This window comes from Hemitrygon akajei, chromosome 18 (genome assembly GCF_048418815.1).
Source record: "Hemitrygon akajei chromosome 18, sHemAka1.3, whole genome shotgun sequence".
Taxonomy (NCBI): Eukaryota; Metazoa; Chordata; class Chondrichthyes; order Myliobatiformes; family Dasyatidae; genus Hemitrygon; species Hemitrygon akajei.
Window position 1 is genome coordinate 69,029,730 of NC_133141.1, and position 25,980 is coordinate 69,055,709.

The 25,980-nt window shown below is 45.7% G+C and overlaps 1 protein-coding gene across 8 annotated transcripts in view; it reads left to right on the forward strand.

Annotated features, from left to right (window-relative positions):
* Positions 1 to 25,980, forward strand: part of srcin1a (SRC kinase signaling inhibitor 1a) — a 616,941-nt gene that overhangs the window by 567,050 nt on the left and 23,911 nt on the right. For 2 of the 8 annotated variants that reach the window (XM_073071789.1, XM_073071791.1), the window contains 2 exons: positions 6,261 to 6,386; positions 11,090 to 11,304. In XM_073071789.1, coding sequence (XP_072927890.1) covers positions 6,261 to 6,386; positions 11,090 to 11,092 — 129 coding nt within the window. In that variant the 3' untranslated portion in view covers positions 11,093 to 11,304. Of the gene's footprint in view, positions 1 to 3,275; positions 4,764 to 6,260; positions 6,387 to 11,089; positions 11,306 to 13,671; positions 15,444 to 25,980 lie in introns of those variants that run through there. The other 6 variants (XM_073071787.1, XM_073071788.1, XM_073071783.1 and 3 more) reach the window with 5 other exon arrangements.

Here is a 25,980-nt window from a genome sequence, read left to right on the forward strand (position 1 = left end):
AAGCTAATGTACATGTACATAGGTGGCACTGTAATGGGTAGCACAACGCTTGGATTCCCACCGCTGTACTTTCTCCCCATGACCGCGTGGGTTTCCTCTGGGTGCTCCGGTTTCCTCCCACAGTCCAAAGATGTTCCAATTAGTCATTGTAACTTATCCCTTGATTAGGCTAGGATTAAATCGAGAGTAGCTGGGCAGTGTGGTTCGAGGGGCCAGAAGGGCAGTATCTCAGTAACAACTGAAACAAACAGAAAATGCATCATTGATGCAGCCTGGCCTGCGGAGTATTTACAGCAGATTGTAAACATAAGAGACTCCGTAGATGCTGGAAATCCAGAGCAACACACACAGGATGCTGGAGGAACTCAGCAGGTCAGGCAGCAGCTGTGGGGAGGAATAAACAGTTGCTGTTTTGGGCCCTTCGTCAGGACTGGAAAAGAAGTCAGAATTTTCTGTTTTTATTTCAAATGATTTAGTTTCTTTTTTCCTCCTGGTCTCTGTCATGATCTCCAACTCAAAATTAGAATCATTTGATATCACTGGCATATGTCGTGAAATTTGTTGTTACGCAGCAGCAGTACATTGCAATATATAATTTTAAAACTAATTTACAGTATGTATATATGATATATATTAAAATATGAAATTAAATAAGTAGTGTAAAAAAAAGTAGTAAGGTAATGTTCATGGGTTCAATGTCCATTCAGAAATCTGATGGCAGAGGGGAAGAAGCTGTTCCTGAATCGTTGAGTGTGTGCCTTCAGGCTCCTGTACCTCCTCCCTGATGGCAGAGGGGAAGAAGCTGTTCCTGAATCGTTGAGTGTGTGTCTTCAGGCTCCTGTACCTCCTCCCTGATGGCAGAGGGGAAGAAGCTGTTCCTGAATCATTGAGTGTGTGTCTTCAGGCTCCTGTACCTCCTCCCTGATGGCAGAGGGGAAGAAGCTGTTCCTGAATCATTGAGTGTGTGTCTTCAGGCTCCTGTACCTCCCCCCTGATGGCAGAGGGGAAGAAGCTGTTCCTGAATCGCTGAGTGTGTGTCTTCAGGCTCCTGTACCTCCCCCCTGATGGCAGAGGGGAAGAAGCTGTTCCTGAATCGCTGAGTGTGTGTCTTCAGGCTCCTGTACCTCCTCCCTGATGGCAGAGGGGAAGAAGCTGTTCCTGAATCGCTGAGTGTGTGTCTTCAGGCTCCTGTACCTCCTCCCTGATGGCAGAGGGGAAGGAGCTGTTCCTGAATCGTTGAGTGTGTGTCTTCAGGCTCCTGTACCTCCTCCCTGATGGCAGAGGGGAAGGAGCTGTTCCTGAATCGTTGAGTGTGTGTCTTCAGGCTCCTGTACCTCCTCCCTGATGGCAGAGGGGAAGGAGCTGTTCCTGAATCGCTGAGTGTGTGTCTTCGGGCTCCTGTACCTCCTCCCTGATGGCAGAGGGGAAGAAGCTGTTCCTGAATCGTTGAGTGTGTGTCTTCGGGCTCCTGTACCTCCTCCCTGATGGCAGAGGGGAAGAAGCTGTTCCTGAATCGTTGAGTGTGTGTCTTCGGGCTCCTGTACCTCCTCCCTGATGGCAGAGGGGAAGAAGCTGTTCCTGAATCGTTGAGTGTGTGCCTTCAGGCTCCTGTACCTCCTCCCTGATGGCAGAGGGGAAGAAGCTGTTCCTGAATCGCTGAGTGTGTGTCTTCAGGCTCCTGTACCTCTTCCCTGATGGTAACAATGAGAAGAGGGCATGCTCTGGCTGATAGGGGTCCTTAATGATGGGTCCTTTTTTAGGTATCGCTCCCTGAAGATGTCCTGGATGCTGGGGAGGCTAGTGCCCATGATGGAGCTGACTGAATTCACAACTCTCTGCAGCTTATTTTGATCCTGTGTAGGCCTCCCTCACATCCCATACCAGACGGTGATGCAGCCAGTTAGTGTGCTCTCCATGGTACATCTGTAGAAATTTGTGAGTGTCTTTGGTGACATACCAGATTTTCTCAAACTTCTAATGAAATATAGCCACTATCATGCCTTCATTAGGAGTTTGAATCACTGTTCTTCATCTAGATCTCTCAATAAATACTTCCAAGTCTAAAGGAGATGCAAATTTTTTTATCAAAACTATGTAAGGTTAAAAGGTGAACACTAGTGACTTATCACTTATATCACTGTATAAAAATCCCAATTAGTTTGGAAAATCCACAATCTACCTCCTATTACTGTAGAGATGGGGGTGAATCAGTGAAGCAAATTAAAGGTCAACTTTATTTGTCACATGTATGTTGAAACTTTCAGTGACGAGTGACTTGCATCAACGGCCAACACAGTCTCAATGATGTGCTGTGGGCAGCCTGTGGGTGTTGTTATGCTTCCAGTGCCAATAAAGAATGCCCACAACGTACATCTTGGAAATGTGAGAGGAAACCAGAGGAAACTAGTACAGTCACAGGGAGAACGTACAAACTCCTTATAGACCCCGATTTTCAGATTGTTGGGACTATAAAGTGTTACGCTAACTGCTTCACGACCATGCCGCCCTAAAGCTTAACAGTTAAAAACAGGACAAGCAACCAGAGTGGCAGGCCGTTAACCCAAAGTCATGAGTTCAAATCCCATCACAGTAGGAACATGGAATTAAAACAATCTCAGTAACAGTCAAAATGAAAGGAAAGGGTAAATGTGGTACGGGGAGGAAATCTAATACCCTTACCCAGTCTCCAAATCAGAATCAGGTGTATTATCACTGACATACAGTCTGTCATTAAATTTGTTGTTTTGTGGCAACAGGACTGTGCAACACTTAAAAATTAGTATGTTACAGTAAAAATATATATAAAATACATGAGTAGTCCAAAAAAGAGAGCAAAATAGTAAGGTAGTGTTGATGGGTTCCATTCAGATGGCGGAGGAGAAGAAGACATTGAATGTGTGTCTTCAGGCTCCCTGATGGAGAAGAGGGCATGGCCTGGTGAGCGTCCTTCATGACAAATGCTGCCTTCTTGAGGCATCGCCCCTTGGAGATGTTCTTGATGTGGGGAGGTTAGTGCAGCTGGCTGAGTCAATGTGTGACTCTGGACTGGTCAAGATGGTGCTGGTTTTGGCCTCGATGTCCACTGCAGCATAGTAGATCTGTCAAGTGTTGAGGGCAGGTGAGAACGGTTCAAGTTCTCTGGAAGCTGCTAGGAATCACCTCGAAGATCTTCCTTAATGGGGCAGCTAGAAACTCCTCTGGCTTTGGAGATGAGGAACTGGGGCAGAAAGTTTGCAGTGGTTCACGCTGACTTGTGTTGTTATCCACATCTGTAGGTCCCGAGATCCCCAGGCTCCGCTCACATTGTGTTGACCGAGTGCAAACCCAGCTCCTCAACCTCCTCTGATGTGACGGAGCCTGTTCTTCCTGGAGAAATGGTGGAGGTGCCGGATGGGAGAGTGGAAAATGGTGCAACAGCTGGAGGGGGGACAGGTTCAGCTGCTGTCCAGAGTCAACAAAATTGGGCCACTTCCAAAACCTGGGCACGAGCCTTCCCAGCCAGAATAGTGTTGGAGGAATTTGCACTGCTCGAAGCTGACCTTGTCCAGGACATCCAGACCCAGATGGAGTCCCCTTCAATGGCCCAAGAGAATCTCCTGGAGATCTCGTCTTCATCTCCCTCTGAGGTTTCCTCCAATAACATTGAGGTAGTGTTGTCAGCCAGTAATGCTGAAAAAAATGTGGCTTTTATGGAAAATCAGAACCCAACTTTATCTGGGCCAGAAGTTCAGGGAATCATACATGAAGAAGGTGAAGATATCCATACATGCAATGTTTCTTCCTCAAAGGAAGAAAATCCAGGGGATCTTCTAACTCCATCTGAAAGGCAGCCCGGGGAGAAAGAGACAATGATATCATCATTGAGCGTGAGGCCTGTTGTGGCCATCTTTGGAGAACCTTTGGACATCAGAACTGCCCAGAAGAGGCTTTCCACTGTCTTTGAAGATCAGAATGAAGATTTTCAGATGTTGATGAGAGAGAAAGATTCCATTGAAGAAACGCCCGATTTGCCTATCCCAGCAGAATCCCCGATGCCATTCTTTGTCAGTGAAGTAAGTGACTGCATTTCCCCGGGGAAGTCGGAGCCTTCAACCTCTGAGAGTGGTGTCTCTTCTGAGAAGAACCTTGGAGAATCCAGCTCAAACTCTAGAACTCTGGATGATACAGAGCAGAAAGACGGGAACTCAAGGGACATCAGGGCCAGTCTTCCTGAGCCACAGCAGAAGGAGCTTGATAAAGGCTCTGAGTTAGGGCCAGAGGCGGGCAGGAAGGTCCTGCAAGTTGTTGTTTATGAAGAGGAGGAGAAGATCAACACAATGACAGGTCAGAAGCAAACAGAAGTGAAGAAGTTAAAGGTCGATGACATTGGGCACGTCAGGAGTAGGACACTGAGGAACCAGGCCTCCGCAGCAGCTTTTGCTAGGACTGAGGAGATCAGGAACAGCACCTACAAAACCATGGACAGCCTTGAGGAAACCATCAGAGAGTTGGAGTCCACCATTTCCCAAATCAGCCAGCACCCATGCACCGAGTTTCTCTTCCCCAGAGAGCTTCTGCATGCCCCTGAAGCCTGTGAGCTGAGAGGGAAGCCGGTGGGGAGTCCCGGGAATGACGCAGACGGTGAGCCGGCTGCTGCAAGAGGAGGGGAAGATGCAAATGATGCCTCTTGTCCCAAGAGCCAGCCATGCCTCGTGATGTCGCCAACCACCAGGGTCAAGCCGAGCCTTCTCCCTAAACCCCAACTGCTGCCTCCAGATCCAAAGGTTTTATTTTCAATTGTCTACTCTCTCACCCTCCTTCTGGACCTCTCATCTGGCCTCTGGACCTCTCGCCTGCCCTCGGACTTTTGCTCACCCTCTCTGGTCCTTTTTACTCAACTTCTGGCCCTTTTGCCTGCATTTTGGGGCTCTTGCTGTCTCTCTGGGGCTCTCACCTGCCCTCTGCACCTCTCGAACTCTGTGTGGACCTTCTGTCTGCCTCCTGAATCTCTTGCCTGTCCCCGGGGCTTTCGCCTGCCCCCTAGGCCTCTCGCCGTCCCTCTGGGCCTCCTGTCTCCTTGCTTTGCACTTGACCAGTTTAGGAAGAATCATGTGTCTACACTTGCAAATTCAAGACTTTATCGCAATGTTCAAACCATCTGCTGGATTTTTATTTGTTTCTGTCTGAATCTGGTGTGACCCTACTGAATTCAACTGTGGTGCTTCCCCCACATTTCCTAGCCCACCTCATTCAGCTCTCCCTGTTCCTCCATCTCTGCTGCTTTACAAACAGACCTGGCTCTCCTCGCCAACCAGAGATCATTTCAGAATCACTGAATTTCTGATTTTTGTCCGAGACTGAACTCTGCCATTTAACTTTCTCCACTGCTTTATTCCCTTTGTGTGATTTTAAAGTGACACTGAGCCAGGGTGGGAAGGGGTGGTGTATGGGGAAGCTGGCGTGATCCAATATATGTCATGAGCCGTGACCACATGTATGTCGTGTGTTACTACACGTGAGCCATGACCATACATGTATATAGGCCATCTCCATGCATGAGCTGTGACCACGCCTAAGCCGTGACCAGGCATGAGCTGTGGCCACATTTGTATGTAGCGTGTCACCAAGCCTACTCTGCAGGATTGGAGATATGGCCGTGACTGCTCGATTATCTCGGTAACTGACTTTCCACTAGTTAATCGGACGTATATCAGCCTCGAGGGGAGGTGGATTCCTGAGGCTTGGTCTCTGCACAAATAACATGAGAATCCTCAAAGGTTTTTTTCCACAGCGCATCAAATGGGCTGCTATGTGCTTTCCAGAAGGTTGGGGGGGTAGGTGCTGGAAACAGATGTTGTCCAAGTTGTTCACTCCAGAGGTCAGAACCAGGTTCCCTCTGGCCACAGTGAAGGAGGCAGGGATTCATAAACTCAGGCTGGATCTAGGCTCTGGAGATGGTGGATGGACCCTGGGTGTCCACAGAACCTTCCTCATAGGAGAGCCCTCCCCACTGCTGCTAGCGGTGACTTTGGTCCATTGGTCCGGCTCTGAGAGGGAGGTGGGGGGTTCTTAGAATCGTAGGAAAGTTTCGTAGATGGGGCAGTGGTTGGGAGGGGTATTTCCTCTTTCGCGGAGGTTGAGAATCAATGGGCTGATGGTGGCTCTCTCTACTCATGCTGATGATGGATCTCTCTCTCTCTCTCTCTCTCCTCCCCCTCCCTCTCCCTTCCCCCCCCCCCCTCTCTCCCCACTCTCTCTTCCTCTTACCTTTTTTTTTGCAGAGCGGGGGCCGACTGCCAATCCCTCCTGCCCCGAAACTCAAACAACAGCCGAGATGTGAGAAGCCAACACACAGTAAGCAGCGGGACGAGTATCTGAGGATGCACAGTGAGCCCAGCACCCAGCAGGTAGTGTGCATCTCAGAGTACCGTGGCAATTAGACCAGGAATGCTTGAGAAGTCTGTCCCATCATCCCCTCCCCACCCACTCCCATATCCTCCCCCTCCCATGTCCTCTATCGCACCATATACCCCTATACCCTGTACCCTCCCATATCACCCCCTCTCACTCCCATTGCCTTCAGCAAGGACTTTGTATTAACATGGGGGAAGCAGCCCCTCCCCTGTTTCTCCCTCATCCCAGAGGAGTCCAGAGAGACATCCTGTGGGAGGAGTGAGACTGTGAGGGAGCAATAGTGTATCGTAGTGGGCAAGACCAAAGAGGGCCATAGAGAGAGGGTGTATCTGATTGATCAGGTTGTAGGGCCCACAGCCCAAGAGGCAGATACTGAGGGGTGTCAAATGCAGCCGTGACCAGCAGAAAAACAGGTACACAGACAGACAGGGACAGGTACACACAGACAGGGACAGGTACACACAGACAGACAGGGACAGGTACACACAGACAGAGACAGGTACCCACAGACAGGGACAGGTACACACAGACAGGGACAGATAGACATGCAGAGAGAGAGAGACACACACACACACACACACACACACAGATGTTCAAATGGTGGCCTCTGCCTGTGAAATCTCTGCTGGAAGCCTCTCTTCCTGCTCTTGCTGTTCCTGCCACAAGATGGCAGCACACTACCAGAGTATCGAGCATAAAACAGAAACTAGGAGGCATGAGACCTCCATTCCTGATCCTGCTCCCATTCATATTCCCATCCACACCATCCTGTCCCTGCTCGGCCTCCTCCACTGCCAGAGGACATTGAACTGTCCACTTTCAGATAAGACACACACCTGTGTTCCTTTCATACACCAACCAGTCCACAGACACAGTCTCCCTCCATTTATCCATCTTCTCCACTCACCCCCACTCTGTTACAATGACTCAACCCTCCCCTCACGGTTCCATCTGCCCAGCCCCTGTCTGTCCCCTCACTCTCACCTCTTTGTACCGCTATCTCCCCTCTGCACCCTCGCAGGGTCTCGACCGTCTCTCTGCCTTCGCAGATAATGCCTGACCCACTGTGTTTCTTTGACTGTTCCTTGCTCTTGGTAATAGGAGCAGAGTTCGAATCAGAATCAGAATTAGGTTTAATATCACTGGCATATTTTGTGAAATTTGTTAGGTATTTTCAGCAGCAATTTCAGTGCAATATATGCTAATACTAAATTTTACAAATTACAATAAGAATATACTGTGCAAAAGTCCTAGCCACATATATATATTGAGGGTGCCTAAGACTTTTGCTCAGTACTGTAGTAATTTTATGTATTGCACTATACTGCTGCCACAAAAAAACAAACTTCATGACATACATGAGTGATGATAAACCTGATTCTGATCTGGGTCTCCATTGTGGACTGAGACTGGGAAGGGGGCAGGGAGAGGGGAATCATGGTTGGGAAAAGGGGAAGTGAGGGGGAGGGAGTGGGAAGCACCAGAGAGGCATTCTGTAATGATCAATAAACCGATTGTTTGGAATCAAATGACCCTGCCTGGTGTCTCAAGGCTGGGTGTGTCTGCACCCCCGACCTCTGACACTCCTCCTCACCCACCTGTCCCACCCTCCCACGGCACTCCACCCTCACCATTCCCAACATCCTTTGCTCCCACCAGATTTACAAACTTGTTCTCTGCTCTGCTCCATGTTGACAAAAGCCTTAGGCACCCTAACAATATATATGTGTCCCTAGGACTTCTGCATAGTTCTATGTATATAGAAAATTAAATGAAATAAGTAGTGCTAAAAGAAAGCAGAAAAAAGAAAAAAAAGGTAATGTACTGTACATGGGTTCATTGTCCATTCAGAAATGGATTGGCAGAGGGGTGAAAGCTGGTCCTGAAACCTTGAGTGTGTGCCTTCAGGCTCCTGTAGCACCAGCTTGATGAGAAGAGGCCACATCACGGGTGATGGGGGTCCTTAATGTTTGATGCAGCCTATTTGAGGCATCGGCTTTTGAAGGTGTCCTCAATGCTGCAGACAGATGCGGTTCTTAGTCTATTTCACCATTACCTCATTAACAGATTCCTGCTCTCTCCCCGTATCGCGAGTCAGCAAATCCTTGTCCGCGTGTTAGAGAACGTCACAGGTTCTCCACACTCAGGGTGAGAGATCTTCACCTAAAGATTAAAGAGTAGCTTTATTTGTCAAGTGTACATCGAAACATGCAGTGAAATGTGTCATTTCCGTCAATGACCAACACGGTCCAAGGATATGCTGCTACAGGCAGCCCACAAGTGTTGGCACACTTCTGCTGCCAACATAGGATGCCCACAACACACTAATCCATAAGACTATAAGACGAAGAAGCAGAATTAGGCCATTCAGCCCATCGACTGCTCTGCCATTCCATCATGGCTGATTTATTATCCCTCTCAACCCCATTCTCCTGCCTTCTCCCCGTAAACTTTGATGCCCTGACAAATCAAGAGCCTATCAATCTCCACTTTAAATATGCCCAGTGACCTGGTTTCCATAGCCGTCCTTGGCAATGAATTCCACAGATTCACCACCCTCTAAATGGACATCCCTCTATTCTGAGGCTGTGTCTCTTTACACCTTTGGACTGTGGGAGGAAACCGGAGCACCTGGAGGAAACCCACGTGCTCACAGAGAGACTGTCCAAACTCCAAGATTGTTTCGATGTACATGTGATAAATAAATCAATCTGAATCTGGTAAATCAATGTTTCCCAGCAAGGGAGAAACATTCTCTCTAAGTCTTCCCTCTCATCCATATCATAATTTTGGAGGTTTCAGTGAAATCCCCTCTCACTCTCCTCGACTCCCGTGAACACCGGCCTGGAGACCCCATTCCCTCTCTCCGTGCTACAGATGCACCACCCCGGTGGGTACAGGAAGGGAGGGAAAGAGATGATGGCTGCGTCGGCAGGTCACCATTATTTCTCAATCCTTCACAAAGGTCAGTCAATGGAATGTGGGAACAACAGAGATTTTAAGTCTTCCATGTGAGGGACCGTTCTCTTCCTCTCAGTCTTCAATATTTCCGCAGTTCAGAGAGTGTCAGCTGAAGCTAACATTAGGCAGAGAGGAAAACGTTGATGGGCACTCTACCCTTCCCTATTCTAACCTTACCCCTCCTCCTTCTCCCCTTTCCCCCTCCCCTTCACCTTCCCTCCCTTCTTCCATTTCCACCACCCTACCCCCACCTACTCCTCCCTCCCCTCTCCTCGTGTATGCTCTAACTGCACCCCACACCGCCTTGACCTCTCTTCTTTTGCCTCAACTCCCTACCTCCCCTTCTCCTTGCTCCTCCCCTCTTCCCCTCCTCTTTCTCCCAACAACTTCCCGGGTTAAGGGAATGTTGCCAGGTTTCACCAGCTGATCTGGTCTTCACTCGACGTCCACGTGGAGGTGGGGCAGGACGGGTGCAGCTGGGCAGCCATTAGGAACAGCAGCTCCACCCTCCTCTTGGACAAACCCTCTCAGGCTCTGACACACCATAAATAACCTGCTCTCTGTTCTGTTTACCCAAACACCTTTGCAGGGGATCTGGGTCGATTCTTCATCACTCAGGGTGCTGGTGAGTCAGATTAACATAGAACACGAGAGCACAGTACAGGCGCTTTGGCTCACGATGTTGTCCCGACACTTTAACCTATTCAAACATCAATCTAACTCTTCCCTTCTACACAACTCTCCATGCGCCTATCTAAGAGGTTCTTAAGCGACCCTAATGTCTCTACCACCACCCCTGGCAGAGGGTTCCATGCCCAACGACACTCTGTGAAAAACTTACCACTGACATCCCCCCTATACCGTCCTGCAATCACCTTAAAAATACGTTGCCTTGTATGAGCTGTTTCCACCTTCTTCACGATCACTTGTCACATTGGAGTAGTTCTGACCAGAGTCAGAATCTGTAAACATGGCTAAACTCTGCCTTATCTAAAAAAGGATACACTGGCATTGGAGAGGGTCCAGAGCAGGTTCACAAGAATAATCCTGGGAATTAAAAGGTTAATATATGAGGAGCATATGATGGCTCTGGGTCTGTACTCAATGGAGTTCAGTGGAATGATGGGGATCTCGTTGAAACCTATCGAATATTGAAAGGGCTCGATAGAGTGGATGTGGAGAGGATGTTTACTATAGTTGGTGAGTCCAGGACCAGAGGGCACAGCCTCAGAGTAGAAGGGCAACTCTTTAGAACAGAGATGAGGAGGAATTTCTTTAGCCAGAGGGTGGTGAATCAGTCGAATTCATTGCCATGGACAGCTATGGAGGCCAAGTCTTTGGGGATATTTAAAGCGGAGGTTAGGTTCATGATAGTAAGGGCATCAAAGGTTATGGGCAGAAGGCAGGAGAATGTGGTTGAGAGGGATAATATATCAGCCATGATGGATGGCAGAGCAGACTGAAATGGCCTAATTTCTGCTCCTGTGTCTAATGGTCTACTTCCCCTTCCTCAAAATCCACTCAGATGTCCCTATGCCTGTGTAGTAAGTCCCTGAGCCACTTTCTCCTCTGTACCAGTCAGTTGTCTTTGGTTATTGCTGTTCTGTGTCCGTTTGTTGCCTGATGTGATCGGTGTTGCTACCTACGAAGGTTCTAATTGTTGATTTCTTGTTCTCCTCCCTCTCCTCGCTTCTCCTGCTTTGCCCTGTCGTGGCTGTCCTCTGCTTCGATGTAGTAAAGTCCAACGTTCTTCCCTCCTCCCTCTGTAACGATGATGGGACTTCTTGTGCGTAAGGCTCAGAAGGTTTACCAGGGTCGGCCTCTCTGTCAAGACTACGTAAACACAAGAGATTCTGCAGACGCTGGAAATCCAGAGAAACACACACAAAATGCTGGAGGAACTCAGCAGGTCAGGCAGAGTCTATGGAGGGGAATAAACAGTCAACGTTTTGGGCCAAGACCCTTTGTCAGGTGAAATGATCAGATCCTGATGAAGGGTTTAAGCTCAAAATGTTGAATGTTTATTCCCCTCCACAAATGCTGCCAGACTTGCTCAGTTCTTCCAGTGTTTTGTGTGTGTTTCTCTGACAAGACTGTTTGTCTCCCTGAATCCTTGTAGATGGGTCAGGGAGATCGACTCCAGACCTCCCATTTCAGATCTGCTGCCTGTCCCAAAGTTCTCCCAAACAATCTTGTAGACCTGGCCTTGCCCCAAATGTGCCATTACTCCTGACGCTGATACGTGCAGCCGGTGCAGTGCAGGTAGGAGTAATCACTAACCGAGACCCCCTAATAACCCTTTCCATTCCTGCATTTCTCCCAACCCCGTCCCTTCCCAAAACTCTTGCTTCCATTCTTCTCTTCCTGACCCCTTTTCCTGCTTCCCTGCAACTCTGAAGAAACTTACGGGAGCTTCCGTACCAATGGCTTCAAGCAATGTGATCCTCTCTGCAATCTCCCCCACCTCTCCCCCTCCCGTTTTCTCCCCATCCCTGCACTTTCCTGCCTCTCCCCTCTCTCCTCCATCCCTTCTCCTGCTCTCTCCTCTCTGCTCTGCCCTCTCCTGCCCATTCTCTCCTCACGCACTCTTCTCCCCATAACCCCCACCACCCTCTCCTATATCTCCCCCCCAGCCACACCAGTCAAGGGGAACTGCGCGAAGAGGAGGGTCGATTTACCAAGAGCGGTGCTGTGGCACCCCGGCATCAGCCAGCCCCAGGATGCCAAGTGTGGTCAGAGCCGTAGTGTGTTAATATTGATCACAGGGTCGAAAGATGTCACACAACAAAAACCAAAACCTTGCATTCAATTCTCATCACTTAGCATGTTGTATGGGTTGGACTTTTGTATCTGAACAAGTGCAAATATATCTCTTGTTTTATGTCTTATCTATTATCTGTTGCATGGTGGTCAGTTCTGGGCGATAGCACAGTCCAGGCCCTTCGGCCCACAATATTGTGCCGACTTCTTAACCTACTCTAATATCAACCTAACCCTTACTCCCACATAACCCTCCATCATCCATGTGCCTGTCTAAGAGTTTTTTAAATATCTGCCTCTACCACCACCCCTGGCAGGGTGTACCACGCACCCACTGCTCTCTGAGTAAGGAACACCCATACCTCTGACACCCCTAATCAGCTTAAAATTCTGCCCCCCGTTGGTTCCACCATTCAATAAAAGTGAGCACCCCACAGTCTGTATCTTCTGCCTCATCTTCATCTGGCACTATTCACTAGAGGGCAGATAGTCAGTTTGATTTCTCTACTGTGTCCGAGAACATTGATTATGATGTAGTCGTGAAAGAAGGGGCAACTCCAAGTCTTCAGATGCCCTGCCTCAGAGTGTGACTGCACTTTAGCTTCAGTGCATTCAGGGCCCTCGTTTGAGAGCAAAATGTAACCAGCCTCTCCCTATGGTTGCCCTCCATCTCTCAAGTTGGCCCCTCATCACGAGTGTCCGGATTAGAATCAATTTTATTTTGTAAGTTAAAGATAGCACAATATGGTGATAACTCGAATTGCTCAGACCAGGGTGTACAATGTAAAGCAAACTGAGGGCTCTGATTTGCTGCCGTGTTGATAGTTTCCAACATTTTGACTTGTTTGAATCCTCACTGCCTTTTTGCCCTTGTCCTCAGTGTTTCTGCTCACACACTCCCCCATCTCCAGCTGGCGTAACGCATTATGGCTCTGAAATGTATCTCAGCCCAGCCCACAGTGAACTGCAGCCCTGCTCAGTAGTTGTATTCGTCTAGATAGAGGCTGAACCATAGTGAACTGGATAACTTTACCGTGAAATAGGTTTTAAAAAATCACAGATACGATATTTACAAAAGCACAGGATTTAAAATAAATAGAATATGAAGAATGTTTTATTTCTATTAATATCTAGAAGTGTAGAGTATCACTGGCAGAGTCTATGTATTCACTTATTCTTTTTGTATATTGTCTGGAAGTTTTTGTACAAAGAATCGTATTCACAAAGCAATTAATTGGAATTACAGTAAGTTTCTTTACATTTTAAGTGAAGTCTTTTAACACTTTGTATTGAGTTTGTGTGAATTGTACCTGACTGCTTTGTGTTTGAATGTGGCTTGTGAGGAAGGGTATGGTTCTGTAGAGTTCCCACTCACAGCTGGACTTCCTCAGGACAAACTCACAGTTCACCTCGCTCATTCTGTAGGAGCGGAGAAAGATCTTTCAGTGAATGACTTTAATTCAAAGGTTTTATTTCTGTGGAGACTGGGAGAGGGACTTATATTTTCAGTTCTTTATCAATGGAAAACCAATTGACTGTCTTCTGTCTGTACTTCAGGAGACGGAGAATTAATTGAAGACAATGTCCCTTGTGACTGGTTTATATTTCCAGGCATTACAATGCAGGGATGAACAGTCTCCCCACCCACTGCCCCCGTGACTGGTGATAACAAGGTCCTGCTGCTGAGTGGAGAAGCAAATTCCCCTTCTGTATTCTAAATGAGATGATGCAATATCTGTGTTACTTTTTGCTCTCTGTGCCTGAACCTTTCGAAATGTGTTCATCCGTGTGAGTGAATGATAACATAAAGCTTATCAAGAATATTTGCTGATTAAAATTGGATCAATTCATTCCTGGGCCTACCTAGCTCAATAGGAGTTCCGCATAATATTTTGCCAGGCATAATATCTTCACCAAGTGCTTGAAATCTTTAAGAGCATGAAGTGTTGGGGAAAAAATAGCATCTTTATTAAAATTGTACTTTGATAGAATAATTAAACAATGTATAGCAATTCTGAAATGTTAGCCCAGAAGATTAGATTTTTGTGTTTCTGAATGATTACATGGGGAAGGGAGTAGGCACGGTAGGCTGCTTCCAATTTAACGTTTTGTTCTTAATATTACATTGCCAAGCTGTTCAAACCACTGCAATGGTTTTAGAATTGGAAATTGACTGGTTAGGATAATCCATAAGGTAACCAGGACAGTTCAGGTTGAGGAAGTTTTTTCATTTTAAATGTCCCACACTCTTAAAGGTAGTGTGGACTAACTTTCACTGAAAACTCTCTTAGCTTTATTCCAGCAAGGTACATTTTTCAGAGTATCAGGCAGTCTGATTGTCAATAGCAGCATTAGCAGGACAACAGAAGAAAGCGGAAACACTGAAACACAGCTAGGGGATTTCTCACTCAATGCACAAGTGTTAGCATTGTTTCCCTGCACTTACCACTAACTAGTTTGTACATAAGAAATCCACTTCACCCTGAGTATATTTAAAATTATTTATTTAAAATAATTCATAGTTATATCAAATGCAATGGAAAGCTAGCCAAAAAATTATATTTTTTAACATTGTCACAAAGACCTCCTCCCTCACAGAGACAAAAAATGCAAACCTTAACACGGTCGCAAGCCAATGAACTGTGACATCATCACATGGTATCTAAACATTTGCTGTTGAAGGACTGAATGGGCTGAGAATGTCTGTCTGCTCGGGACTTTATCCTTCCTCATTCAATTACAAGGCAATGATTGTTTCAAGATGTATATAAAGTGTGTGTTTAGAAGAAAAAAAGTTTAAAAAACTCTATTTAAGCAAAATGTAAAAGTGAAAAAAAATATAAAATGCCTTTTTTTTTGCCTTTTTTATGCATTAATTTTTTTTACATGAATGTGGACATTTTTCATAGTTTCCTGAACAATGTGTCAGCAATCATATAAAACATCACAAACTCACTTTATTCCTGCTTTTAAATAATAAAGGTTCTAAATATGCATGTATATGCTAAAAAACTGCACGCTGCATCTAGATTAGTGTCTGTCTGTGAATCTTCCGATCTAAAGAAATAAAGAATGTGAAAATCTGGATACAATAGGAACATTTTTGTTTATAGACTGTGCTTATTTTTTTTCTCCTGATGCATGGGGCTTTACTGAATTATCAGTACAAGCTGTGATTGGTTATTGTATTGAGCATATCTACAGAGTTTTTGTAAGAGGAGATCTTCCATTTGTAGAGTAGTGAGATGTGTACTGAGTCAATGCCATGACAATCTGTAATTAATGTGGTTTCTGTGAAAGATGAAATAAAGGGATTGCATTTTTGTAAAGGTATTTTGGATTTTTCCTCATTGTCTGGTATGTATTGACTCTTGTCATCTTGCATATTCTAAAACATTGACTGCATGATAATTTATTTCTCTAACTTCTGGTAATTTCTTCCCCCTCCCCCTATTTTATTCTCCATTCTGACCACCCTCCCTTCTCATCTGCCTATCATTCCCTCTGGTGCCACCTTCTCCTTCCCTTTCTCCCATGGTCCACCCTCCTCTCCTATCAGCTCCCTTCTTCAGCCCTTTATCTTTTCCACTTTAATTCATTTAACAATGAGTTTCTCTGTGACTGTGGCTTTTCATACCTGAGGCCTCAGGGTCGACCATAAATGTTGCGTTCTAGCTGTCTAGATACACAAGCCAGGACGGTACACTATGAAGAGCAAGCTGTTGCCCATGAAGCAGGTTCTCCTTCTCTATGCATCTGATGAACCCAAAGGAAAGGCAGAGACTGATACGGTTTGGTACCAGCAGCGTCACAGGAGTTGCCAGTCAGTGTTGAACTCCATGTAGGATTGCCTCAGAGACTCCTTCATATAAAACACTGGTTAGATAACACAATGTCGGCAGTGCTTCTCCCTATAGATGCTGCCTGGCCTGCTGCGTTCCACCAGCATTTTGTGTGTGTTGTTTGAATTTCCAGCATCTGCAGATTTCCTCGTGCTTGGAGTATTGTGTTCAGTTCTGGCCGTCTCGTTATCGGAAGGATGCAGAAGTTGCCCACTCTTTCAACCATACTTGCCAAATTATTGGTATAATGTAACCACAAGTCTACAGAACCCTCCCAGCACTGGGCCAAACAAGCTCCTTCCTAGTCAAATGGGATGAAAGATGAATTGTACATAAACACAGGAAATTCTGCAGATGCTGGAAATCCAAAGCAACACACATAAAATGCTGGAGAAACTCAGCAGGCCAGGCAGCATGAATGGAAATGTATAAACAGTCCACGTTTCGGGCCAAGACCCTTTATCAGTATGGGAAAGGAAGGAGGAAGATGGGAGGAGGGGAAGGAGGATAGTTAGAAGGTGACAGGTGGGTAGGAAAGGTAAAGGGCTGGAGAGGAAGGAATCTGATGAGAGAGGAGAGTGGAATATAGGAAAAAGGGAAAGAGGAGGGGCGCCAGGGGAGGTGATAGGCCAGAGTGGGGAATGGGAGAGGAGGAGAAAGGGAGGGAAATTTTTTACTGGAAGGAGAAGTCGATATTCATGCCGTCAGTTTGGAGGCTACCCAGACGGAATCTAAGGTGTTGCTTCACCAATAGACAATAGGTGCAGAAGTAGAGCATTCAGCCCTTTGAGCCTGCACCGCCATTTTGAGATCATGGCTGATCATCTACTATCAATACCCGGTTCCTGCCTTGTCCCCATATCCCTTGATTCCCCTATCCATAAGATACCTATCTAGCTCCTTCTTGAAAGCATCCAGAGAATTGGCCTCCACTACCTTCCGAGGCAGTGCATTCCAGACCCCCACAACTCTCTGGGAGAAGAAGTTTTTCCTTGTGTACAGTTTTGGTCTCCAAGGTTAAGGAAGGACATCCTGGCTGTAGAGGAAGTGCAGCGTAGATTCACGAGGTTAATTCCTGGGATGTCTGGACTGTCTTACGCAGAGAGGTTAGAGAGACTGGGCTTGTACACGCTGGAATTAAGGAGATTGAGAGGGGATCTGATTGAAACATATAAGATTATTAAGGGATTGGACAAGATAGAGGCAGGAAATATGTTCCAGATGCTGGGAGAGTCCAGTACCAGAGGGCATGGTTTGAGAATAAGGGGTAGGTCATTTAGGACAGCGTTAAGGAAAAACTTCTCCCAGAGAGTTGTGGGGGTCTGGAATGCACTGCCTCGGAAGGTAGTGGAGGCCAATTCTCTGGATGCTTTCAAGAAGGAGCTAGATAGGTATCTTATGGATAGGGGAATCAAGGGATATGGGGACAAGGCAGGAACCGGGTATTGATAGGAATTGATCAGCCATGATCTCAAAATGGCGGTGCAGGCTCAAAGGGCCGAATGGTCTACTTCTGCACCTATTGTCTATTGGTGAAGCAACACCTTAGATTCCGTCTGGGTAGCCTCCAAACTGACGGCATGAATATCGTCTACTTCTGCACCTATTGTCTATTGCCTTGGGGTTTTCCTTAATCCTGCCTGCCAAGGCCATCTCATGGCCCCTTCTGGCTCTCCTAATTTCCTTCTTAAGCTCCTTCCTAGTAGCCTTACAATCTTCTAGATCTCTAACATTACCTGGCTCTCTGAACCTTTTATAAGCTTTTCTTTTCTTCTTGTCCAGATTTATTACAGCCTTTGTACACCATGGTTCCTGTACCCTACCATAACTTCCCAGTCTCATTGGAATGTACCAATGCATAACTTCACACAAATATTCCCTGAACATTTGCCACATTTCTTCTATACTTTTCCCGGAGAACATCTGTTTCCAATTTAAGCTTCCAATTTCCTGCCTGGTACCCTTATAATTCCCCTTACTCCAATTAAATGCTTTTCTAACTTGTCTGTTCCTATCCCTCTCCAATGCTATGATAAAGGAGATAGAATTGTGATCACTATCTCCAAAATGCTCTCCTACTGAGAGATCTGACACCTGACCAGGTTCATTTCCCAATACCAAATCAAGTACAGCCTCTCCTCTTGTTGGCTTATCTACAAATTGTGTCAGGAAACCTTCCTGAACACACCTAACAAACTCCACACCATCTAAACCCCTCACTCTGGGGAGATGCCACTCAATATTTGGGAAATTAAAATCTCCCATCACGACAACTCTATTATTATTACACCTTTCCAGGATCTGTTTCCCTATCTGCTCCTCGATATCCCTGTTACTATTGGGTGGACTATAAAAAACACCCAGTAAAGTTATTGACCCCTTCCTGTTCCTAACCTCCACCCACAGAGACTCCGTAGACAATCCCTCCATGGCGTCCACCTTTTCTGCAGCTATCTCTGATCAACAGTGCCACGCCCCCACCTCTTTTGCCTCCCTCCCTGTCCTTTCTGAAACATCTAAAACCCGGCACTTGAAGTAACCAATCCTGTCCCTGAGCTATCCAAGTCTCTGTGATGGCCACCACATCATATCTCCAAGTACTGATCCACACTCTAAGCTCATCTGCTTTGTTCACAACAGTCCTTGTGTTAAAATAGACACATTTCAAGCCTTTGGTCTGAGCACGTCCCTTCTCTATCAGCTGCTTATCCTCCCTCTCGTACTGTCTCCTAGCTTTCTCTATTTGTGAGCCAGCCGCCTCTTCCCCAGTCTCTTCAGTTTGGCACCTGAGAACATTTCTATCACATACAAACCTTTGATTTCTGTCCACACAAGCAGTCCTCGCATGATCTTTATCCTCCTCCACCTCACTATCCGCTCTAACACTCTGGTTCCCCTCCCCCTGCAAATCTAGTTTAAACCCCCTGGAGTTCAAAGTCGAGAAAAACTTACGTTTGGTCCTTTCTAATGAAATGAGCAAAGATGGGCGATCTTATAGCGATAAAATAGTAAGGAAACTAAAATTGGCGATATAGCGAAATAAGTTTTTCCAATTAGCGCAGTTAGAGAAGTTGAGCGGGAATCGAAAGGTTGAACATGGTGTGACTCATGTCCTGAGCTGTGTATATTTCAATGCAAGAAGTATCGTAGGGAATGCAGATGAGATCAGGACATGGATCAACACCTGGAATTATGATATTGTAGCCATTAGTGAGGCTTGGTTGCAGGAGGGGCAGGACAGGCAGCTCAGTACTCCAGGTTTCTGTTGTTTTAGATGTGACAAAGCGGGAGGGATTAAAGGAGGAGGTGTCGCAGGTCAGGGAAAATGTCGCAGTAGTGCTTAGTCAGGACAGATTGGAGAACACGACTAGTGAGGCAATGTGGGTGGAATTGAGAAATAGGAAAGTTGTGGCCACGTTAATGGGCTATTACAAAACCAACCCCCTCCCCCAACAGTCTGCGGGATTTAGAAGAACAAATTTATAGACAGGTCGCAGACTGTTGCAAGAAACATAAGGTGGTTATAGTAGTCAATGTGTTCAGGAAAGTTCCCTTCATCAGTACTGAAGTCCCATCGAGAGAAGGTGCCATACTGATCTACTATTATGGAATGAGACAGGACAGGTGACATTAGTTTGTGTAAGGGAAGACTTTGAGCACAATGCCATTAGATTCAAAGTAAATATACAAAAAGATAGGTCTGGTGCTTGGGTTGAGATTCTAAATTGGAGAAAGGCCCATTTTTATGGTATCAGAAATGATCAATAGTGTGGGTTGGGAAAGGCTGTTTCCTGGCAAAGGTGTACTTGGTAAGTGGGAGGCCTTCAGAAGTGAAGTTTTGAGAGAACAGAGCTTGTATGTGGCAGCTAAGAGTGGGTGTCAGTGTCAGAGCCCTGTGGAAGTCGGGAGAGAGGGAGCAGATTTGGGCAAGGCCCATCTTTTTAGACTGTGCAGGCGTGGAAAGTGTTTGCATCGGAGGCAGATAAAAGGGAGGCAGGCTCAAGCAGAATGGCCATTGTTTGATAGAGCTTTCGCAAGGACAGGTGAAGGCACAGTTAAGTTTTTCTTTTTCAGTATAGAGTACTTAGGTTGAATGCTCTTCCTGTCAGATGTGGCAATTCCTGACAGGTTCCCTGCGGGAAGTGCACCCAACTTCACCGCCAGTCTGACCTGGTCAAGGAGTTGGAACTGGAGTTGGATGTGCTCAGGTACACTCGGGAGGCTGAATACATTATAAATGAAACTTTTGAAGAGGTGGTCACACCCAGAAAACAGGCTTCAGATAGTAGATGGGGGTAAGGGGATTGAGAAGTCAGTACAGGGCTCCCCCAGTAACCCGTCAGATCACGGCAGCAACAGCCAGGATGGTGGCTCTGAGACTCGACAAGGAAAGGTAGCGTCAGGCAGTGCAGTAGATATATGGGACTCAATTGTTAGGGGGACAGAAAGGAGATTCTGTGGCTGCAAAAGAGACATCAGGATGGTGTGTTGCCTCCTGGGTGTTAGGGTCCTGGATGTATCGGAGCTGCTACAAGATATTCTCAAATGGGAGAGAGAACAGCCAGAGGTTGTAGTGCATATTGGCACCGATAACATAGGCAGAAAAGGGGAATAGGTCCTGCACAGTGAGTATATAGAGTTAGGAAAGAAGCTGAAGAGAAGAACCTCCAAGGTTTGTAACCTCCGGATTACTCCCTATGCAGGTGCAGGTAGGAATGGGGTGACAGCATGGATGAATGAGTGGCTGAGGAGATGGTACAGGGGTCAGGGTTTCAAGTTCTTGGATCATTGGAACCTTTTTTGGGGAAGGGGTGACCTGTACAAGAGGGACAAGTTGTACCTGAACTGGAGGGAAACCAATATCCTGTGAGGGAGGTTCGCTGATGTTACTCGGGAGAGTTTAAATTAATTTTGCAGGGGCTGGGAACCAGAACCCCAGGTCAATAAGGGAGGGATTGGACCAGAAGGTAGAGGTCGGGGAAGTATTGAAAAGCAAGATCGAAATAACAGGTATGATGAGTCAGATGGCACCAGACTTTGAGGCGAGTGGTCTCGGGTTCGAATCCGGCCAGCTCCTTGCACGCTTTCCATCTGTGCTGGGTTCAGTGTCGAGCCAACAACTTGGCCTCGTAAAAAAGCTAAAGAAATTGCAAAGTGCAGAGAGGGACAACAACAACAGATAAGGATAGGTATGGTCTTTACGGGTCATTTTAAATTGGAGTAGAGCAAATTACACGGGCATTAGGCAGGAACTAAGAAGTGTTAATTTGGAACACCTTTTCTCTGGCAACATCAGAGATGTGCAAAGTGTTTAAAGATCAATTGCACAGAGTACAGCAAAGGTACGTTCCTGTTAGGAGGGATGGGGATGGAAAGATAAGAGAGACCTGGGTGTCCAGAGAAGTGATGAATTTAGTCAAGAAGAAAAAGGAAAAGTGTGTAAAGTTTCGGAAGTTAAGATCAAACGAAGCACATGAGTATAAAGAAGTCAGAAAATAACTCAAGAAGGGAATTAGGAAAGCCAGGAGGGGCCATGAAAAGTCCTTGGCAAGTAGAATGAAGATGAATTCCATGGCACTGTATACATACATCGAGCAAGAGGATAACTAGGGAGAGGGTGGAACCACTCAAGGATAAAGGTGGTGGGGGGGAGACATTTGCTTGGATGCGGAGAATGTGAGTGAGGTATTTAATGAGTACTTTGCTTCAGTATTTACCAAGAAAAAGGATGTGGAGGACCAGCAGATTAGTACTGAGTGTATAAATAAGTTAGGGCATTTCGACGTCAAGGAGGAGGAAGTGTTAGGTCTCCTAACAAGTATTAAGGGTTGTTAACACCCCAGGGCCTTGACCAGAATCTTTGTGACCTCTCCAGCCACAGGTGAGATCCTGGAGGCCCGTCCAGTGGCTAATATTGTACCTCTATTTATGAAGGGAACAAGGGAACTATAGACCAGTGAGTCTCACGTCAATTGTAGGGAAATTACTGGAGAAAATTCTTAGGGACAGGATATATGAGCATTTGGAAACGCATGGCAGAATTAGAGAGAGCCAGCATGTCTTTGTGTGGGGCAGGTTGTGCCTTATCAGTTTAATCGAGTTTTTTGACAAGGTGACAAGAGAGATTGATGAGGGTAGGGCAGTGAAGGTTGTCTACGTGGATTTTAGTAAGGTATTTGACAAAGTACCTCACAGGAGGCAAATCCAGAAGTTTCTGGTGCATGGGATCCGTGGCGAATTGGCTGTTTAGATTTAGAACTGGCTTGTGTATAGAGGGCAGAGGGTAGTGGTTGAAGGGACTTACTCGGTCAGGACGTCTGTAATTAGTGGTGTTCCACAGGGATCTGTGCTGGGACCTCTGCTGTTTGTAATGTATATAAATGATTTGGATGAAAATATAGATGGGTGGGTTAGTAAATTTGTGTACGATACCAAGATTGGTGGAGTTATGGATAGCGTAGAAGACTGGCAAAGAATACAACATAATATAGATCAATTTCAGATATGGGCTGAGAAATGGCAGATGGAGTTTAACCCAGATAAATGTGAGGAGTTGCAGCTCAGTAGAACAAATGCAAGGAGACAGTTCACTGTTAAGGGAAAAATCTGTAACTATGTTGCTGGGCAGAGAGATCTTGGGAAGTTCATAGCTCCTTGAAAGTGGTTGAACAGGTTGATAGTAAGAAGGCTTATGGAATGTTTGCTTTAATTAATCAAAGCATTGAGTTCAAAAGCCAGGAGGTTATGTTGCAACTTTATAAAACTCTGGTAAGGCCTCATCTGGAGTATTGCATACATTTCTGGTTGCCCCACCGTAGGAAGGATGTTGTGGCTCTGGAGAAGGTGCAGAAGAGGTTTACCAGGATGCTGCCTGGTTTAGAGGGCTTGTGCTATCATGAGAGGCTGGACAAACTTGGGTTGTTTTCCCTGGAGTGTCAGAGGCTGAGGGGAGATCTGAGAGAGGTTTACAAGAAGATGAGAGGCATAGATAGAGTGGACAGAGAGTATCTGTTTCCCAGGATTGAAATGTCTAATACCAGGGGGCATGTATTGAAAGTGAGAAGAGTAGATTTAAGGGGGATGCGAGGGGAAAGTTTTTTTTATTCAGAGTTCTGGATGCCTGGAATGGGCTGCCTGGTGTGGTTTTTAAGAGACGTTTGGATAGGCACAAGGATGTAAGGAGATGGACTGATATAGACATGGTGTAGGTCAGAGGGATTAGTGTTTGAGTGCTTTTGATTTACTTTCTAGCTGGTTTGGCACATTATGGGTCAAATGGCCTGTTACTGTGCTGTACTCTTCTCTGCTCTATGTGCCTGTCAGAATAAAAGGTAAAGATAACAAGTGTAGGGAACCTTGGTTTTCAAGAGATATTGAGGCCCTGGTTAAGGAAAAAAAAGGAGGTGCATAGCAGGTAGGAACTAATGAGGTGCTTATGGAGCGCAAGAATCAAGAGGGCTAAAATAAGGCATGAGGTTGCCCTAACAGACAAGGTGAAGGAGAATCCTCAGGGATTCTACGAAAGTTATGAGCAAAAAGATTGCAAGGGACAAAACTGGTCCTCTGGAAGATCAGAATGACAATCCGTATGTGGAGCCAGAAGAGATGGGGAAGATCAACTTCATGAACCCTGTACAGATTTCAGAGGAGGAGATGTTTGCTGCCCTGAGGAAAATCGGAGTGGACAGATCCCCAGGGCCTGACAAGCTGTTCCCTCAGACCCTGCAGGAAATATGTGCAGAAATTTCCAGAGCTCTAGCAAAGATGTTTAAATCATCTTTAGCGACAGAAGAGATACCAGAGGATTGGAAGATAGCTAGTGTTGTTCCGCTGTTTAAGAAAGGCTCTGAACATAAACCAGGAAATTATAGGCTGGTGAGTCTGACATCAGTAGTGGTAAAGTTATTAGAAGATATTCTAAGGGACCAGATATATACGTATTTAGATAGACATGGACTGATTAAGGATAGTCAGCATAGCTTTGTGCATGGTACATCATAACTAACCAATCTTATGCAGTTTTTTGAGGAAGTTACCAGGGAAGTGGATGAAGGCAAGGCAGTGGATGTTGCCTACGTGGACATTAGCAAGGCATTTAATGTTGGTCAAGAAGTTTCAGTCACTTGGCATTCAGGATGAGGTAGTAAATTGGATTAGACATTGGCTTTGTGGGATCTAGATAATAATGTGGTTAACTGGATCAGCAAATTTGTGGATAACGCCAAGACTGGGAGTGTAGTGAGCAGCGAAGAAGGCCATCATAGTCAACTGGAAAAATAGGCTGAAAATGGCAGATGGAATTTACAAGGATGTTGCCAGGTCTGGAGGACCCGAGTTTCAAGGAAAGAGTGAATAGATTAGGACTTTATTCCTTAGACCATAGAAGATTGTGAGATTTGATAGGGGTATACAAAATTATGAGGTGTATAGATATGGTAAATGCAAGCAGGCTTTTTCCACTACAACCAGAGGTCGTGGGTTAAGGGTGAAACATTAAGTTTAAGAAGAACATGGGAAGAAATATCTTTACTCAGAGGGTGGTGAGAGTGTGGAATGAGCTGCCAGCACAAGTGGTGCATGCGAGCTTGATTTCAACATTTAAGAGGAGTTTGGATAGTAGGGGCACGGAGGGCTATGGTCCCGGTGCAGGTCGATGGGAATAGACAGTTAAAATGGTTCAGCATGGACTAGATGGGTCAAATGGCTTGTTTCTGTGCTGTATTTTTCTATGGATCTATAACAAGAAAAACACCCCTGGCTCACTCTCTCTCAAACTAAACTGAACTAAGACAAAGAGAGCATATATAACTATACGCATTTGCTTCTACCACACTCCAACCCACGTGACAAATTACCCATAATGAACGCGCAACACAAAATACAATACAGACAGAAAATAGATTCATGACTCCTACAGAAGGAAAGAAGGCTTAGATTGATCTTAGAGCAGGTTAAAAGGTCAGTACGGCATCGTAAACTGAAGCCCTGTACTACGCTGTAATGCTCTATGTCCTATACTTGCGGGCTCAGTATGCCACATGCCCATCATTGCAGAATAACACTCTTGATCCATGTGTAACATCAGCACCAATATTTAATTAATAATATAATAAATGGCAAACTAGTTTTACTGGAGGGGACGTCAGTTTATTTTCATTACTATAAAATAGGATGGTGCATTATTTAAAGCATTGCCATTTGCATGTACATTTGCAGTTGTAAACTCCAGGAGTTCATGCAGACTTTAACAATATAACATTGTCCTTGTAACAACCGATTGGCAAAAAAAAGGCAGAAGAAACTTGTTTTAATTAAACACTATTTATATATCTATGTTACACAGCTTCTGTCAGAGTCGACACTTACTTGAACATATTTACAAAATAAGCAGTTAATTTTACAGCAGATTTGTGTATTTTTAATAAACAGCACATACTAAATTGGAAGAAGGTCATGTTGGCAGCACCGTTCAATGCCCCATCGGAATGCCTCTTTGTATTAAAATGGAAGCACTTGAAATGCTTGCTCGCCAAACAATCTCTCTCAATACTGCAGGTAAACAGCGACACAAAACAAACAATAAAAAAAGTGTTGAAGTGTGCTATAAAGCGTCTTGGTTTAGACATTGTGTCTTACAAATTTTCTTTAAGTGGTACAATTGTTTCTTTGACAGTGTAGCACATTTTTTCTTTTATCCACAGCATGGGCTGTTAATACTGAAATCCCCACCACAGTGCTTTATTTTAGGCTAAACTCTCACGCGCTCATCTCACCCGCACCCCACCTTCCCAGATTTAAGCAAGATGCTCAGAGGTTGGCAAGTTTGGCACCAGGAGAAAGCCAAGCGGCATCCGGTCACTGGCGCAGTATGTATAAGATGCAGAACACCACTCCCTCGACCTTTCCAGTATAGGTCGGAGCAACAAAATGGATTGTATATAATAAAAGGGTTACACTAAAAACATTCATAATTAAATTAAAACAATCATTAAATGTTATACTGTATTAACATAAATCCCAGTAC